The following is a 17,779-nucleotide window of genomic DNA, read 5'->3' as shown; positions in this document are numbered from 1 at the left end:
ACATATTTGTGATCATCATTTCATCAGTGATGGACAAGTAAAACTGACTTTGAAGGTACCGAAAGTCATCTCCTTATAACACTCTCAAACATACATAAATTTGCTCACAAACATGGTGACTGCAAACAGCAGGAAACAAACTACACTAAATGCACAACTGAACACATGATATTCTAGTCTGTAATGTTAACTAGTTGTAACAGGTGACTTGAACAACTTTTATCAATCAATCAATCAATCAATCAATCAATCAATCAATCAATCAATCAATCAATCAATCAATCAATCAATCAGTCAGTCAGTCAGTCAATCAGTCAGTCAATCAATCAATCAATCAATCAATCAATCAATCAATCAAGTCATTTGTAAAGTGCCAGTATCCACTACTAAGTAAAGTTCAGAGGTGCTGTACAATTACGTATACATGTTGAAAGCTCTGCTGAAAAGTTATGTTTTGAGGTTCTTCCTAAAAGAACAAGCTGTGGGCTTTTGACGTATTCCCAGTGGCGAAAGTGTTCCAGAGGTGCGGTGCTGTACGTGAAAAGACACAGCTTACATACAGATTGCAGAATACCCTAATATTTATTGTGGTCATTGTGTAAGGGAATTTTAATATTGTAATAAGGAGAACGAGTTTCCACCACCTTCAAAACTCAGTTTTAGTTGTCTGCTGCTGATAAATTGGTGATCTGATCACAGTAATCTCTATTCAACAAATATGAATAACGGTACTACATGTAGTTGTATCTGGTTTGGTAAAATCTACACTGAACTGTGGACATTCATACAATAGCGTCGTCTTTCGTGGCATCTCTACACAAAACTCTGGAAAGTGAAATAAGTCACTACAAGTACTCAGTGAGACATTAATAATATAACTTAAGTAGCTACTCTAAAACCTTACAGGTTTTCTTTCTTACAAATATTTCGAAAAAAAGTGAATTACCAAAATTTACAAATAACTGCTGTATAATCACTTTTCTACACGCACTCAAAATAACTTCCCTGCAATAAATCAGAATTTAGTTTTAGATTGCTGACCACTACATCTTCATTTTAGTATACATACTGCATTAATTGTATTCCGATTCAGTTTTGGTGGACGGGAGCAAAATTTGAAATGAAATAACATGGTGATCATATTTTGCTCATTTCACGTAAGTAGGAGATATAACTCAAAATACAGAATCAGTTACGGTGCTGTCGAGATACTTCGTTAGCCCTCGAGAGGTGTGAAGGGTTAGGAGGTACAACCAGCTACCGATGTATCTTGACAGCGCGGTAAACAGGCTACAATGTTACTGAATAATTTTTTCACAAAAAAGTGAAATTTTCAAGACTATTAAAAAACATACATTGTAAATTTACAAATATGAAACTAATAATTCCAGGATACTTTAGCACCTAACACAAACACATAAAGTATACAACTATGGTACTTCCATTTTTCATATTTCATATTTCACACTTAATCTGTTATGATCTGTATTTCTAAATCTTATATTTTCATCTTTATACAAGTGGAAATCACTAACTACAACTTTACAACACCTAATGTCTTTTTAAAAGAATATTCCTAATTTTGACTTCTATTTTGTGTGTGAACAAATACCCCCTGTGTAGAAAGAGGAACATCTTTTCAAAAAGAATTACCATGTTAACTTGACTGCAGACAAGAACATTTATTTATAAAAAAATATTTCTTGTTTACCATAGTTCTTTCATAATGTAAACAAATACACTATATTAATCGAACATAGTGTTTCCATCATGTGTTGATTTAATCACACTTCCATGGACATACAACATAAGTGCTGGTGTGAGGGCGCCCTCATACATCATAAATTACAGACAAAACCAGTGACTATGGTGGTATTTACTGTTACGTATTAAGCCCATGCATAAACTTGGGGGGGGGGGGGGGGGGGGGCATCAAAGTTTAATGTATTCTTACATCACTTTTATACGACTACTCTTAACTTATAATTCTGACTGCACTTTTGCTATTGATGGTAGAATATCATCTATAATTGTTTTTTACTCTACTTTGTACATTTCAGTTACCATAGAAATATTAAAACTAAATCTCAAGTAAAACTCAGAATCGACAAAATAAATTCTTAATACCCTGTAATTTGCTCTACAACTGATCAATATCATACACTTCACAATATGCTGCTGAAATAAACAGTCTATGTATACATAAATACATGGACATGCTAATTTGTATTTTTTTTTAAAGTTCATAATATTGTTACATACTAAATCTGAATTTCATTCTCATGTTAGAAGTTTTTAATATGCTTGGTCTAAAATCAAAATAGAGACTGCTCTGCATGATCGTGTATATATATACAATTTGGCTCAGCTGGTTTCCAAAAAATTACTTTGGCGCCTGTACTCTGGTGTTTCTGTCTGAAAGTTCAAGCTGAACTGTGACCTTTACTGAGCATTAACTACACTTTTGTACTCATAAAGGTTTTTTACGCAGGTATATTCTTTACAGCTTAACAAATCTGCAAAATCACTGCGAAAAAAATATCTGAAACGAAGGTGTCTCTCACAAGTATTTCTGGTGGGAATTCACTTTTGCAGAGACTTCAAGCATAAATTCAGGAATGCTTCAAGATTACATGTAGATCTATAATAATATATCATTTATACACTATCACAGAATTAGACTGCAAAGTACGTCATGACAGGGCGCCCTCACACATCGGTCAAACCCTTTCAGAGTTAGAGCAGACTGGTGAGGATGGAATGACACGATGTACCTTACAGTCTATCACAGAATATGAAGATGGAGAAAACTGAAAACCTTGTACAAAGAGGCAGAGATTGTAATTATGCTTACAAGCAATGAAATGATGTACTTTGACATCAGTGTTTGACCAGTTACCTATGTATACTAAAAGAAAGTACATATCTGATAGAGGCCAACTCATTGACTATTATTATTCAAGATTAGGAGAGGATTACGTTTGTGTCAGCGGGTACTACCTGTATTTTTGTTTTTTTGTTTTTTTTAGACTTCTGGTATCTACATGTAGGTAGAATTTCCAAGGCTTTAACTGGGGTTATCTGAAAGGCCCATTCATTGGACTCTGCAATCACTATTACGCTATTACTGGGGTCCCCCCCCACCAGTATTTAAAAATTACATCTACACAAATTTTACCTGATTTCATCACTATATCTTACTGGGGTTCCCAAGCCTTTGCAAAAACACTAAATTCCGTTGATGTACACGCCACTATCTTCTACACTAGCTAAATTATGTTGCTTTCTGATGCGGTGCTTCAAATTATCAGTGGCTGAACTCATTGCATAGTGTACGGCAAGACTTTCATAAAATCTAAATGTACATGTAGTCATGACATAAAAAAATGTACAGCATAGAACCGAAATCCGTCTAACTCCAAGTCATAAGCAAGTGTTACATACATGACACATCTGATAATGGGAATATTACCAAAGAAGCAATTTCACATGCCCTTTTTTCAGCTGCCTACAATGTCATTTCTGTAAGTATTTGTGACTACACTTAGTGTAGATTTTAGCCTTACAGCAAGAATGAGTGACTATAGTCATAACAATGAAAGTAAAATTCCTGACTGAAGCAGTAATGGACTTGATGTCAGTTTCAAAAATACATAGTGTGCCTATACAACACCATGTTTTCTGTAGATTGTTTTCAATACAACACAGTATTTTTGTTAAGGGCGGTAAGCAGGTAAAGTCTACCTGAGTTCCCAAGTCATTTTACCGGGGGTTCTCCAACCAAATTATGGTATAATGTATGGGAAACTATGCTAATTTTTTACCATATTCCACTTTCTGTTACCAAGGTTCCCCAACCTTAGCAAAAACACTGCAATAAAAATTTACTCTTCAAGAGTCAAGAGGTTTCATTTTACCCCCCCCCCCCCCCCCCCCCCCCATGGTAAAAGTTCACTGTTTCAAAAAGAAATTTTACCTCAGTGTCCTCTCAGACTGACTACATTGGAACTGTACAAATGGTTACATTACATTTTAGGGAAATTCATATATCTGCAGCATATTTTTTCTCTCTAATCATCTGGTTCATATTTACGTAGTCGTCTTCTCAAGTCCTTTATTTGTTCATTCTTTTTCTCCAACATTTTCTTCATGTTCTTGTAGGCTCCTGTTTGACTAAACTTCTTCTCCAACTCCTATTTGGTTGATATAAATAACACATATGAATATTCATGAATTCATTGATATTCATATCTTATCTTATTAACTGTACACAAACAATTAGTGATGTAATTCATGATGTGTCAGTTATAAGAAAGACAAAAGATTGTGCAGTTTTGCCACTAGGGGTGCTACTCTAACTAGAGTTTCAACAGGAAATCGTCGTTAGTGCAGTAAAGGTCGTATCTGCTATGCAACTGTATACAGTATAGGCAGATATGACCTTACTGCAATGAAGTGACAAAATGTAGACCAGGGTTGGTCATTACTATAACAAGACTTTAAAAGTGCTCCATATATGTTTGTCACATGTGACAAATGATAGCTTTCTGTCACTTCAAACTTTTGTTCCCTTGAAATTTGGATTAGGGGTGTTATCTGTATGGCAGGCCATGATTGTTGAGCACTATAGCTTTAATTTTTTTTTTTTTAAATTATCATTTCCAAGTGTTTCACAGCAAAGTTAGTTACATTTTCAACCAGTCAAAGCATTCTTATAACTTTGCTAAAGATCACATAATTTTCACAAACAGAATGAGTTATTTCCACTACATTTAAACTCCTCCATACTGCCATGTGATTTACTTTATTTCCTCAGGTGAGGGCACCCTCTTGTGGCAATTCTTTTGACATTGATGGGTTACCAGAATAGGAATAATTACATCAGCTATGAAGACTTTCTACTGTGTTTCATAACAACGACAACAACAACAACAACAACAACAACAACAATAACAACATCTTCATCAAAGCAAGTTTACTCACCCTTTCTGCCATTTCTAGTTGTTCTTGTATTTCCAGCAGCCTATGTTTTGTGTCTGTCAGATCACCTGACAACTTATCTTGAGCACTTGCACTACTTTGTAAGTTCTAAAGTTCGAAAATTAAGGGGAAAAAGTAGTAAACTTCAGAATATATTTTTCTGGACTCTGGATTCAGCATTATATTCCTATTCAACTCACAAATTATCAAAATGTTTAGGAATATGAATCTCACATATTCTATAATGATATCTTATCAGCATTGTCAGGGGTGGACTCGACAGGCTGTCAAATTTTAATATGTTGTAAGAAATTTTAAATTATTTCAAATGAAAGAGGTCTTTACTGTCAATTAGTATGCATTTATTAGTATGTATGGCTCCCTCCCGGGGCCTAAGGGTGTCTCAAACCCTACAACAGAAGCACCTCGGATTCAGAGGTCATTGCAGGAGAAGAGAACGAGAAGCTAGCCACCAAGTTCTGCTCTGGGAACCACAGCTAGGAAAAAGATCAAAAGGGCGTCCTGCTGCAACATTTGTTGACACTTTGGAAAAAGAGATTCTGGTATAAATTGACGCGACCTACATTGTACCAGGAAACATGCAACATAAAAATAGCTCGACCTGATGATGACGAGTATTAGTATATTTGTACCAACCTACTGTTTGGGTTATGAAATATAATGACAATGAATTGTTACTGTACATACTATCTGTTGAATCTTACACTGTTATATTTGGTTGAGCACGATCTGATATCCAGGATATCCAGCCAAATACATGTTCTACGACATGACTTATTATATATCATATTGTATATATTTTGGGGATTGATGACACTTGAGAGGGGATCTACTTGTAAATATATACCCAAGAGATGAAATTTGCATATAGGCTGCAAAAATAATGGTCAGGCAGGACAGAGCAGTACAATATAGTTTAACTTGGCACATTACAGGCTGAAGGTCTATCATATATGGCAAAATATATTGCATAATAATATATCATATCGTATCATATATAATGTATCAATTCGTATCACATCACATTGTATACTATTGCATCACAGTCATACCATATCATGTATCATATCATTCCGCATTGTATTGTATCATATTGTATTGTATCGTATCTTTGTATCATATTATATTGTGTATCGTATTGTATTGTATCATATCGCATCATACTGTATTGTATCACATTGTATCATATTGCATATCAGATTGTATTGCATCATATCGTCATACCATGTATCGTATCATTTTGTGTATCGTATCGTATTGTATCATATACTGTATTGTATTGTATTGTCGTATCATGTATCGTATCATATTGTGTGTCGTACCATATTGTATCGTACCATATCATATTGTATCGTTTCCTATCATATCCTATATATTGCTAATAAAATCATGCATATCATAGCAGACATATTATAACATCATGTATATCTCCTTACCTTTTCCATTTCCATCTTGACTCTTGACATTTTGCCTTCCAAGTCAGCAAATTCTCCACTTCTATCACCAATAGGTCTTCCATGTGCATCTCTCAGCTCATCTTGTGTTCTTTGAAGATCAGATTCAAGTCTAGATTTGTCATGTAAGGCGCCAGTAGCCTGAAATTATTCACAGAACAGGTAATATATACTATGTATATTTCATTTATTTTATTTATTTATTTATTTATTTAATTATAAAAGGCAACGTATCCATAATGTGATATTTTATGCTATTGCAAAATATAACAAATACAAATACGCTATTTTCTCAAGTCATGTTAACAAAAACATACATTTTAAAAAAATTTTGCTTACTAAAAAACACTTGGGGCAAAAGAGATCTATATTATACAAAAGATATTTGAATGGTTATTCCTGCCTGTTTGGGTGAAAAGCTCACACCATGAAGTTATAAGATAGCTTTCATCACTCACTCTAGCTTCTACAGATCGGAGTCTATCTCTCAATTTCTCATTTTCTTCATTAAGTCTTTCAATTTCTTGTTGTAGTAACTCAGCTCCACCAGATTCCAGTGGTGACAACTTCTTCATGTCAAAATTAGGTTTTCCTGACTGCAAAGTGAAACAAAACAGACATATTATTAAACACACTCATTATATATCACTGGTATGATCACAATGCTATATAGTCAAGATATGACACTGGTACAATCCTGCCTCCAGTTTACTAAGATAGACACAAACTAAATCTATTGTTTTTCAATGTGGTAGATTACACAAATGGATGATAGCAGTTCCCCTGTGGTGCAATTTTAATCGCACTGTGATCAACATAGTGTAAGCATTGGAAGTCCCAAAACAGCCCTACAAGTTTATGAAACTCTAAATAAACTAGTTTTCAGAGACACCTCCCTACTGAGACTATAATTAATCCAACATCTATTCAATAGCTTATCACTGTTGTATCCATGTTGCGACAATAGTTTTAGTTTGTGTCTTATCTTAAAAAAACCGAAGACTCAACTACATGTACCAGGGTAATAGTGTTAGACAGTACAAGATAGTTACTTTGGATTTGATAAACTGGAAACGAATTCAACATCTTGACTCATCTACTATGGACCTTGATCATGCAATGATTTAATCATTCAGTATGTCGATTGATTCTTGGAACCATGAACAATATTATATTCTCTATATATGGGTTGTTTCGACCACATAGACCACAGAAAGTTATGCACAATCATTAATATGCATATATGCTAATTTGAATCATTTGTTGTGCTAGTTGAAAAAATTCTGTACTAACAAAAATTATATTAAATTATTATGAATAATCTGTATTTTATCATTGCTGTGATTCTACATCATTAACTGACTTGTATGAATGGGCCAATCACATAGCAGTTTTCTAACAATTTATTTTATTCATTTATTTATTTATTTATTTCCATTTTTTTTCTTGATAGAAGACTTCTCAGTCAAACACATACACATGTATGACATATTCATATCAAAATCATCCATCATTTCACAAAACTGCCAACGTCTCAAATATAGTCATTCAAAATGGCTACTAATTTTTTGTTTTGGAAAATGGAGAACCAAACTTTTTACGAACATGAGAGTAGTTATACAAATACTCACAGGTTTGCCAGAAAACTCTCTTTCTTCAATATCTTGGATTAATTCTATTAATTCTCTGTAAAAGAAACAAAAACAGACGTGAACAAATTGTCAATTATTGATAACAAAATGAACTACAGTACACAAAATGTCCTCAACATAGACATAAACTTTGAAGACACTACACACAATTGATATTTAGTGAAATGAAAACTAAAGCTTTCGTCCACACCTGTGGACTTGATTACCAGTCTGATGTTCTGGGCTGGTCACATGATTTATTACTGGAATCATGTGACAAAAGAACATCAGACTAATGAACAAGTCCACGGGTGTGGACGAAAGCTTCAGGTTTTGCTTTCACTAAATATCAATTGTTTGTGTAATGTCTCAAAAGTTTAAAACTTCCATGTTGATACAGTAACATACACAGATGAGCTTGCATCATAATGTTCTTACAAAAAGTTACGTTGGCATATTGGATGTCCGATGACTAGATCAACATGATAGCCATCAAAATAATATTTTTTACAATTTATTATTCATCCTGGCCCTTTGAATATTTTTTTTTACCATAATAATTTTGTCTATGGGGAAGACAAAATTTTCTAACAGAAATTGTTCAATTTCATTTTAAGCATATGAAATTCTAGTTATACTGAAAACATTAATATATCAATATTATGACAACCTTTTCAGGATTACGAATAATGAATTTATAATGTATCTGATATGTGCTGTTTAACTTATTTTGCTCATTTCAATTCTTTGAGTTTTTAAAAAAAAATTATGTCATTTTTTTTTCAATTTCATAAACATACTCAAAAGAACTAAAACACGAACAAGAAGGAATAAGCAACACACACAAAACAATGCTGTCCCTACTAAGGTAAAATTAAACACAAAAGTCCTGGTAAAGACACAGTAACAATGAATCTGTTACAGCTAATTAAACTGTTTCTTTCATGCAGTTACTGTTTATATCATTAACTAAATATAAATAAAAATTTTGTATGGGATGTTTGTGTGTTATCTTTTTTGTGTTTATCTCAACATGAAACTTTGTGATCAGGCTCACTATTCTTAATAGATGGTTTGACAGCCTGGGCAAGCTTCTCCAAAAAAACTGTAAGACATTTATATTTGATAACACAATTATGAATTATGTATTTTTATACTTTGACAGCCTTCAGTAATTACCAGCTCTCAATTGTCCCTGAACTATTACATACAAACTCATTAATATATTTTGTTTACTGGCATTATTAATAATTAATGAATACTATGCCATCATTAATTTACTGTAATTTCTCAGAGAAGAATTCCACCACTGTAATAAAGACAACATTGACATCCACCTGAACAGTGTGTTCTCAATGCCAATTTGTTGTGCACTGTCGCACAGCAATTTCTTGTAACGCAGTGTTCCCTAACCTACATGTACATGGTGACCCACAAGAAAACCAGTACAGGACGTAATATGTATTACTTCAGTCCTTGAAAAACAAGTAATAACAGACATTTTGAGCTACGGCTCATTATCAGTGTAAAGGCTATATCAGCATTGGAATTAGAGGAACCAAACAGAACCAAACAACCAGTACATTGAATAGATAGAACCCGCTATGCTAGTCAGTACCTAAACAAGTAATAACAGATATTTCGAGATACGGCTCATCAGCAGTTTAAAGGCTATTATCAGCATTGAAATTAGAGGAACCAAACAGAACCAAACAACCTGTATATATATAAAATAAATTGAACACACTATACACCATGTACCCACAACACACACACTCGCCAGCGTGAAAGTTACTAGGTGCAGAATGATAGCAACTGTTTGTTGATTTGGAATAGCTCCAACATCCCGAGAAGACAAATTATTCCCCCCCCCCCTCTCTCAACCTAATAAACCCAAAGAAAACTTGTTTGTTATCATTTTAACCAACAGCATTTACTTTTGTCTTTTATAACAAGGACACAACGAGGACTCAACTCTTTTTTGATATACGACTGGTAATAGTAGAGGTTCATTGATTTAAAACCTTTAATTTTTAAATACTAAACTAAATGGATGTATTGACCTGAATTAAGCTATATATCTTATTGATTATAAATAATTAAAATGTAGCTATAAGTTGACTGTACTGAACTTTTCAACCCAAAAGAAAATTCCTAGACAGACTACAGAAAGTAGACAAATCATAAAATGGATTTGGTCTTTAAAAAATTTCACTCAGCTTGATTTTCAAACTACATCTTTCCATTAACAAAATTGGTTGGCAAATTGTACTAAGAATACGATAAAGAATAATAGAGAAATCTGAGAAAGAACAAAAAACTAATGTATTGTAAAACCATGCATTTATTCATACATTTGTATATTATGACCTCATTTTTTGTTACTTGATACTAGAATGTGTGATAAGTGGTTTATGCACACACATACATGGATGAACCTAGGGTAGGTGAGATTTAGATTTGTTCAATTAGGTTATTTCATATCACATATCATGAAAGTTAAGGTGTAGTGTTTCAGCTGAAAAAAAAATCAGATTCTTCAATTTTAATCATGAAAATGCACACATATAATCATTTTATGATTCAAAAACCAACACTTTTTTTAATAATCTCATATTTTTCTAAATTTCAAAAATTTGGGTTAGTGCGATGAGATACCATAATAACGATGTCCTTATATATTGCTATGGAAAAATCATTAACTCCACCTTTGCAATAATTTTCCATATAAATTATAATGCCACTCAGCACACTTTGCCTCCAAAAGCTTAAAAAAGAGCATTGTAATACAATAAATAATCCACTTGATGGTCCAGACTTGGATTTGATTACAGGTTTAACAAAAATGAAATTAGTTCTTAATATCAAGTTCAACATTATTACCAAAACTATGCAAATTACTATCAAGTCAGAGTGACTATGAAGTTCAATTAGGCATTTCAATGTTTTCCATGTCATCCACAAGGTTTTTGTTACAAACCACATAAAGCAACAGGCACTGATAGCATGCAAACATATAATATGATACATTTTATTCTCACTGTGAACACAAATCAACATCATAGTCAGATGAAACAAGGAAGATTCAAACACAAAAATGTTTATTTGTGTTCACACTGAGATAAAACATAACATTTCGTCTGCTTGCACGCTGTTAGTGCAAGTACCACGGTATATTGTTTATGTAATTCTTAGCAAAAAATGCTGTGTGAGATTTAAAAAAAAAATGTGTTGCCTAATTGAAACTCTATAGTCTTTCTGGTTTGATCGTATCTATTTCAAATGTATTTTAGCATTTCAAGGGATATTTGATAAAACATCCATCTAGGCTGAGCCCATTCTCTGTACAATCTCTGTCCATAAAACCTACATCAAGGCCATAGAAGATTACTTTCTCCATTATTCAACTATATTTGGCTACAAAATACTATAATTGTGTTCTAGTGAAAACATTATCTGAATGTACTGACAAATCTCTTTCTATCATTCCTATTTTCCTCGGTAATTACATTATAAGAAAAGATGACGAAATGACTCCAGAAAGTAATATCAGAGACGCATTGTTGACAGAGATTATCTTTCCAGCATCTTACATCAGTGCATACTACAATGTGACGAGTCACTCAACAAACTCCAAAACTGATTAAAGAATACGAAATGATATAAGGAACCTAGGAAATTCAATTACTGTTACGATAAAAGAATCCCAAAGTATTCAATTTTCAATTCATTTTGTATGAATTATTCTATTCGCATGAAACTCTACTAGTAAATTTGAAAAATCACTCGACTGTTATTTTATAATGGAAAGAGAGGTATCTCATCAAGGGAATTGTCAACTCAACTTGATAATCCTACATGAATTACTTCAAGAACAGTCTTAGTCTTCAAGAAAAAAGTCATTTTAGAATTTCCTACTGTATGAACTAGGTATGGTTTTATGTAGATTTCAAATAATATGGCTTCTATCATTTTTACATGAATATCGTATTCATAGGAAAGATCAAAATCTTTCTACTAAACTGATGTACACTTTTTTTCTTCTTCAGAGAATTGCGTGTGTGTCCCCCCTCTCTCTCTCTCTCTCTGTCTCTCTGTCTGTCTGTCTGCCTGTCTGTCTCTGTCTGTCTCTGTCTCTCTCTGTCTCTCCCTCCCCCCTCCATGTGTGTGTGTGTACATGCATTCATGTATGTGTGTAAATTTACATGCATCTCTGTGTATTGTACATTTGTATGTGTGTCTGTGATTTGCCAACTGAATTTAAAAATAGCGAGAAATACCAAAAATGTAATTTTTATACATGTACAAAATGTATACCAGTTGTTACAATTTGAGTTGAAACCATGTGACATTATTATTTATGATGACAATACCAAAATCTACTATAGATAATAGATATTGCATTATTTTCACTTTAGCACAATAAATTAAAATTGAATGTAATATTTCATTTTGTCTACTCGTACTATGAACCTTGATGATGAAATGATAGGTATTCATTTCAAATTCACAATTCCAAAGTAACTATATTTTACTATATTAATTATTGTATACATTTACTATTAATATATTTTCGAAACATGAACACTATATTTTCCATTGACTTTATGTGCTTTGCTAAATTTAGAGCCCTGGTGACTTAGATGTTGAAACTGGTAAGATCAAGTTTCAAAATGAATATGTTCTGAAATTCGTAAAAAAAAGGCCTATTTGGGAGTAATTTTCGCTGCATATCTAGAAGGTACTTGCACTGTTTTAATTACTGAAGCACACTTAGCGACCACTTTCAATTGACTGAACTCAAACCTGATATTTTGATATAACTTGTGAATGATCCGATGATGCAGTTTATCATATGTATAATAAAAATGTTCAGGGAAATCCATAATATGCAATCAACTGTACTAACAATGCCAGAAGACAATTATACTGGAATGTGGTTTTATCAACTTTTTCCACTTGAGTAAAAAGCTTAAAAACTCAGCTTGTGCCTCTTCAAGTACCATTACTAAATGTACTACACTTACCTATTTTCTAATTCTGATATATCAGCTTGTAGTTTGAGATGCCATTTTTCAGCCTGTTGGAATAGCTGTCGTAGGAGAAGTACATTTGTATGTGATGTGTTGATGAGTTCCAACTCGACCTCACCTCTGACAACAGCTTCCAAACCGTCTAACATTTCACTGACCTCATCTACAGTGAAAGTGTCTTCTGTCAGTCTGTACGAAAAATTACAAAAAATCAATAATCAACAGGTACTTCAAATTTCTTACCGAAACTGAGGCTCGTTTGATATGAAGTTTTTTACTTCACTAGCCCCGAATCCAGTCGTGTGAGAATTTCACTTTTCCTCTACCGCAAGCCTGGCATTTTCCTGTAATTTAATTATCATATATTCAAACCTAAAAATAGATTACGATTTCCTGCAGCGACAATGAATATATTATGTTAATCATGTTTACAAGGTACAGCTCAACCCACCAAGTTGCTTTTAACCACATGGTGACACTATTGACCTAATATCTCACTGCAGGAAGGCGTTAATACGCAGTAAGAATTTGTGCCTGTTTCTGGGTGTATAGTTAAAGCAATAGATCATGAGCAAAATGCCAGGCATTGTAGGGGAAAATCGTCACATGACTGGATTCGAGGCTTATACTTCACAAGTTTACTCTGAATCCAAATGGTATCATTTGCACTTATCTGTATTCATCATCTGCTATAAATGTACGTTTGAACAGTTGTATATTTAATGATATGATTTATACTTTAACATTTAATGAATAATACATTTGATCATTAATTTAAGACAATGACATCATTTTCATGATATGTATATATGTCAACATTATGTAAATAAAGTTATACAGTTGTAATAGTACAACACAACGTTCTGAGCCTCACTGAACATAACAGTATAGGCTTTAGACTGTAAGATACTTTGTCGTGTTGTTCAGCCCTATAAGGCTTCTTAACCCTTGAATAGTACAGACGATGAGTGCTGACTGAGCATGGCATGAATGTCTGTATCTTGCAGACTATATAGATTATAGGCCTTTGTTGTAGTATTTGGTGTTGTAGTATTGTGGTACTGTTATAAAAGTACAGCTGTTTATTCATTCTTTGAAGTCCACAATGAAGCATGTACTTCATGCGAAACCCTGTCAACTGTCTTTAACCAGTTGTGTATTCATTTCCTACTAATAATTTCTGTATCATGTGTTTTCAGGCAAGGAATTTGTTTGACAATGTTTAATTTGTATGAATATTGAATGACGTGTGTAGTAAATGTAACAACAAATATGAATCCCATTGCAGTACAAAGCTTTTAGAATCCATGAACTTGACAATGTTTCAAATTGAGCTAATTTTCAAGGGATAATGAAAGTGATGCTCAGTTGAATCTGCTCCACATGCTGGGTAAAAAAGATAATTAATGTTATTCCCAATATTTTTCTTCATTCAGTCAAGAAAAATATGAGTGACCTCAGGGGTTTTTTGTCACTAGAGTTGATAACCCTTCGGTCAGGAGTATTTTCCAGCAGATTGAAGAAAAACATTGGAGAATAACATAATTATACCAGTGCCAGTAATATCAATTTTGAACGTTTTGACTCATATTTCGAACACAGCAGAATCAGTGACATAGACATATGTTGTAATCACGATCAGAGTATATATAGCAATTTTTTTTTGTTCTAAATGGCTCCTGTATGGTATGATGACTATAACGTATGTTGTTTGTGGGTTGGGCATCGGTAGACTGTGTATCAAGTGCTTTCAAGACATAGGCAGTATTGTTATGGAAAGTATGTGTAAACAGTGCTAATAAATACAAGCCTTGTTATGTCAATAGACCTTACAAATTTCCATACTTGGACAACTAGGAATTTGTTTGAAAGCATCATTTGGTACCGATCACAGTTATATTCCTGGGTTTGAATTTAGCAGTTCATGGCTTCCAGTCAAATGACAACTGATTTTTTAATTTTGGCCCCAACCAAATTCACTAGTCCTTGAGGACAACTCTTTAAAGTTTTTACTTTCAAAGCATGACAGGAGCTGTAGTTTGAAATAAGTATGGAACATTGAGGAGAAAACTAACTGCAGGAAATTTTTGTTGACAAATTTTGGCAATTTTCACAGATAAAAATGGACACATGTAGACAAAATTCTGGAGAAAACTGAATCAAACATTGATAGCTACTAACATATGGACCACTATACATTTAGCATCTTTTGTGGATATTTAAAATCTAAATCGGGTGGTGCACCCCTTAATAAGTAAACTTCCAACTCTGTATCCCTCATGATTTTGAGCCAACAAATGTATTTGCTTGCATGTGCAACCTCTTCTTATTATGGATCTACAAGGCCGAGGTGAAAAAAACCCAACAATTGTGTATTTCCCATAACATAGCCTCAGAGAATAGGGTACCATAGGTAGGTCATGTTTTTATTTTATTCATCTTTGTAATTTTTTTAATTTTTTTTGAAAAATATTGCTTCAACCCAAAACGAAATAAAACATTGGTAAGAATACCCCTTCTGTGATAGCTTGATGAAATATGTATTACTGGGGAAAGAAAACAGACATGCATGAAGGTCAAGAAGACAAAGAATTTCTATTCTTTTTTTAAAAATGATTTTAAAAATATGTTTAGGGTCGATGGCTTAACTTTGCATCAGTTGGGTTATCAGAAACACAAAATTGTGATTATTTTGCCTCAAACTCTTTCTCGACAGTATGCTATATAGCATTTCATTAATCAAATATAGATTTTTTTTCCAATCGATGTTTAATTTCATATTTGATGTGATAACACATTACTAACCTGCTATCTTTGAGATCTTCAAAACATCCATCTACAACTCGTATGTTCTGTCCCCGTTTGTATCGGGAAAATCTCATGTAATTTAACACTGTTTGATGATGGTGTTCATTCAGTCCTAGATTTGCCTACAAATAGAAGGAAAGAGAAATCCCCCAAAAAACAAAATATTAATATTAGTCTAATTCCTGATGGACCATATTCCATATTACATTATCTTCATACTATATACCGTCTAGGCATTATCCCATTCCTCTCGCACAGAATTCTGTGCCCCCCCCCCCCCCCCCCCCCCCCGGCAAGCGTTCATATGAACATGACGATGCCGTTGCGTCCCCTCACGATTTTAATTTAAACAGACTGGAGGTGGAGACCTGGTGGGACATTTGCAGATATCATATCAGTCCTAGAAACATGAGAACGATGTCGACAGCCTGTCAGTTTGTGATGGATTACTACTGACATGCGCCGTTCGTATTTCACCCACCATTGGGTTGAACCACAATTAACGCCTTGACGGTAACAAGATTGATTAGATCTAGTAGATGGTACAGTATGAAGATAACGTAGTACGGAATATGATCTGTCAGGAAATGGACGAAAACATTCTTAATACATGTGATTTTACTCACAATCCATTCAACAGTTTATATTTCATATTCATTTCAAGTGTGTTTGAGACACTAAAAAATTAAAATACCTTAACTATGAGAAAAAATATTTTAAAAGAAAAATATCAATCATTAAAATATATAACCATTATTGACAGTTTACAGCATATTATAGATTTTATATCTGTCTTTTATTCCCAGTACTGTAAAGATGGGATCTCCATGTGTTTCCATGACAATGACTCCTATCTAACCCCAATGTTTCGGTTTCCATGGAAACAGCTTGAGGGATGCTATGTGGGGAAGATTTGCCAAGGGCATTCCAAATCAAACAATTAATGTCACAAGACAAGCTGACTGCAAACAAATATAGTTTTATGCATGTGTGAAGGACTGAAAAGAAATTCCAATGTCACGAATTATCACATGAAGTGAAAAGAACATGAATGCATGATGACATTGCTTTGATCATGATGTGTCACATGTTTTCATAGACAAGTTACAACCATTCATTTTACATTGACGACGTACAGGGAGAGACAAAATAAACCACAGCATGCGCCGGTGTCAAAAATTCTTTAAGACAAGGAGTAGCCTTCGCTCGTACCTCTGTCTGACTTTAAATTCTGCTCACATACACAAATAAATGTTGTCAAGTCCGTGTGCAGACGATCACAGGCCTTGGAGATTGAATGTGTTTCATGTTCTGGTGGCGTCTCTGTCACTGATGACACTGTGCATAGCAAGCTGACATTTCAAACATAGACATGGCCTAAGACGTTGCAATGTAAAGATTATGATCATTCACTTCAGATTCTTTTCTACTAATTATACACCCCACTCCAGTATGGTTAGACTTACCATTTCTATCCGTAATACAGTCTATTTCACTCAGTGAAGCCCAACAGAATCACTTTCCTTCCGCGATCTCACTAGCTATTTTGATCATAGTAGGCATGCGCCGATATCGAAAATACCCGGATGCGAAAGGTGAAAGGTTGAATTCGTCGGGCCGCAAACACAGGCACTTAATATTGATCAGAATGTGTCTATCAGAATACAATAAAATATCGATAACATTAACGTGTTTAGCAAATAACACGAGTTATACAAGCTTTCGCGGTGCATGGACTACGCGATCCCAGAAACCCGTGTTATTTTACTCCTTTCATATAAAATTGGATATTTTATTGTAATTTGTATTCTGATAGAAACATATATTAATACATATCTCGGCAAACAAGTGC

The 17,779-nt window shown here is 33.7% G+C and overlaps 1 protein-coding gene across 1 annotated transcript; it reads right to left on the bottom strand.

Annotated features, from left to right (window-relative positions):
* Window positions 1-3,943: 3,943 nt before the first annotated feature.
* Window positions 3,944-17,473, bottom strand: LOC144447315 (leucine zipper transcription factor-like protein 1). The gene is made up of 8 exons (XM_078137271.1): window positions 17,394-17,473; window positions 15,925-16,049; window positions 13,114-13,308; window positions 8,087-8,141; window positions 6,914-7,051; window positions 6,438-6,596; window positions 4,984-5,088; window positions 3,944-4,193 (listed from the first exon to the last, which is right to left on the bottom strand). The coding sequence occupies exons 1-8, from the start codon at window positions 17,394-17,396 to the stop codon at window positions 4,071-4,073; spliced, it is 903 nt and encodes a 300-aa protein (XP_077993397.1). The 5' UTR covers window positions 17,397-17,473; the 3' UTR covers window positions 3,944-4,070.
* Between the last annotated feature and the right edge of the window lie 306 nt (window positions 17,474-17,779).

Source organism: Glandiceps talaboti, chromosome 16 (assembly GCF_964340395.1).
Source record: "Glandiceps talaboti chromosome 16, keGlaTala1.1, whole genome shotgun sequence".
In the NCBI taxonomy this organism is placed as follows: Eukaryota; Metazoa; Hemichordata; class Enteropneusta; family Spengelidae; genus Glandiceps; species Glandiceps talaboti.
This window is presented reverse-complemented; position numbering and strand designations above follow the sequence as displayed.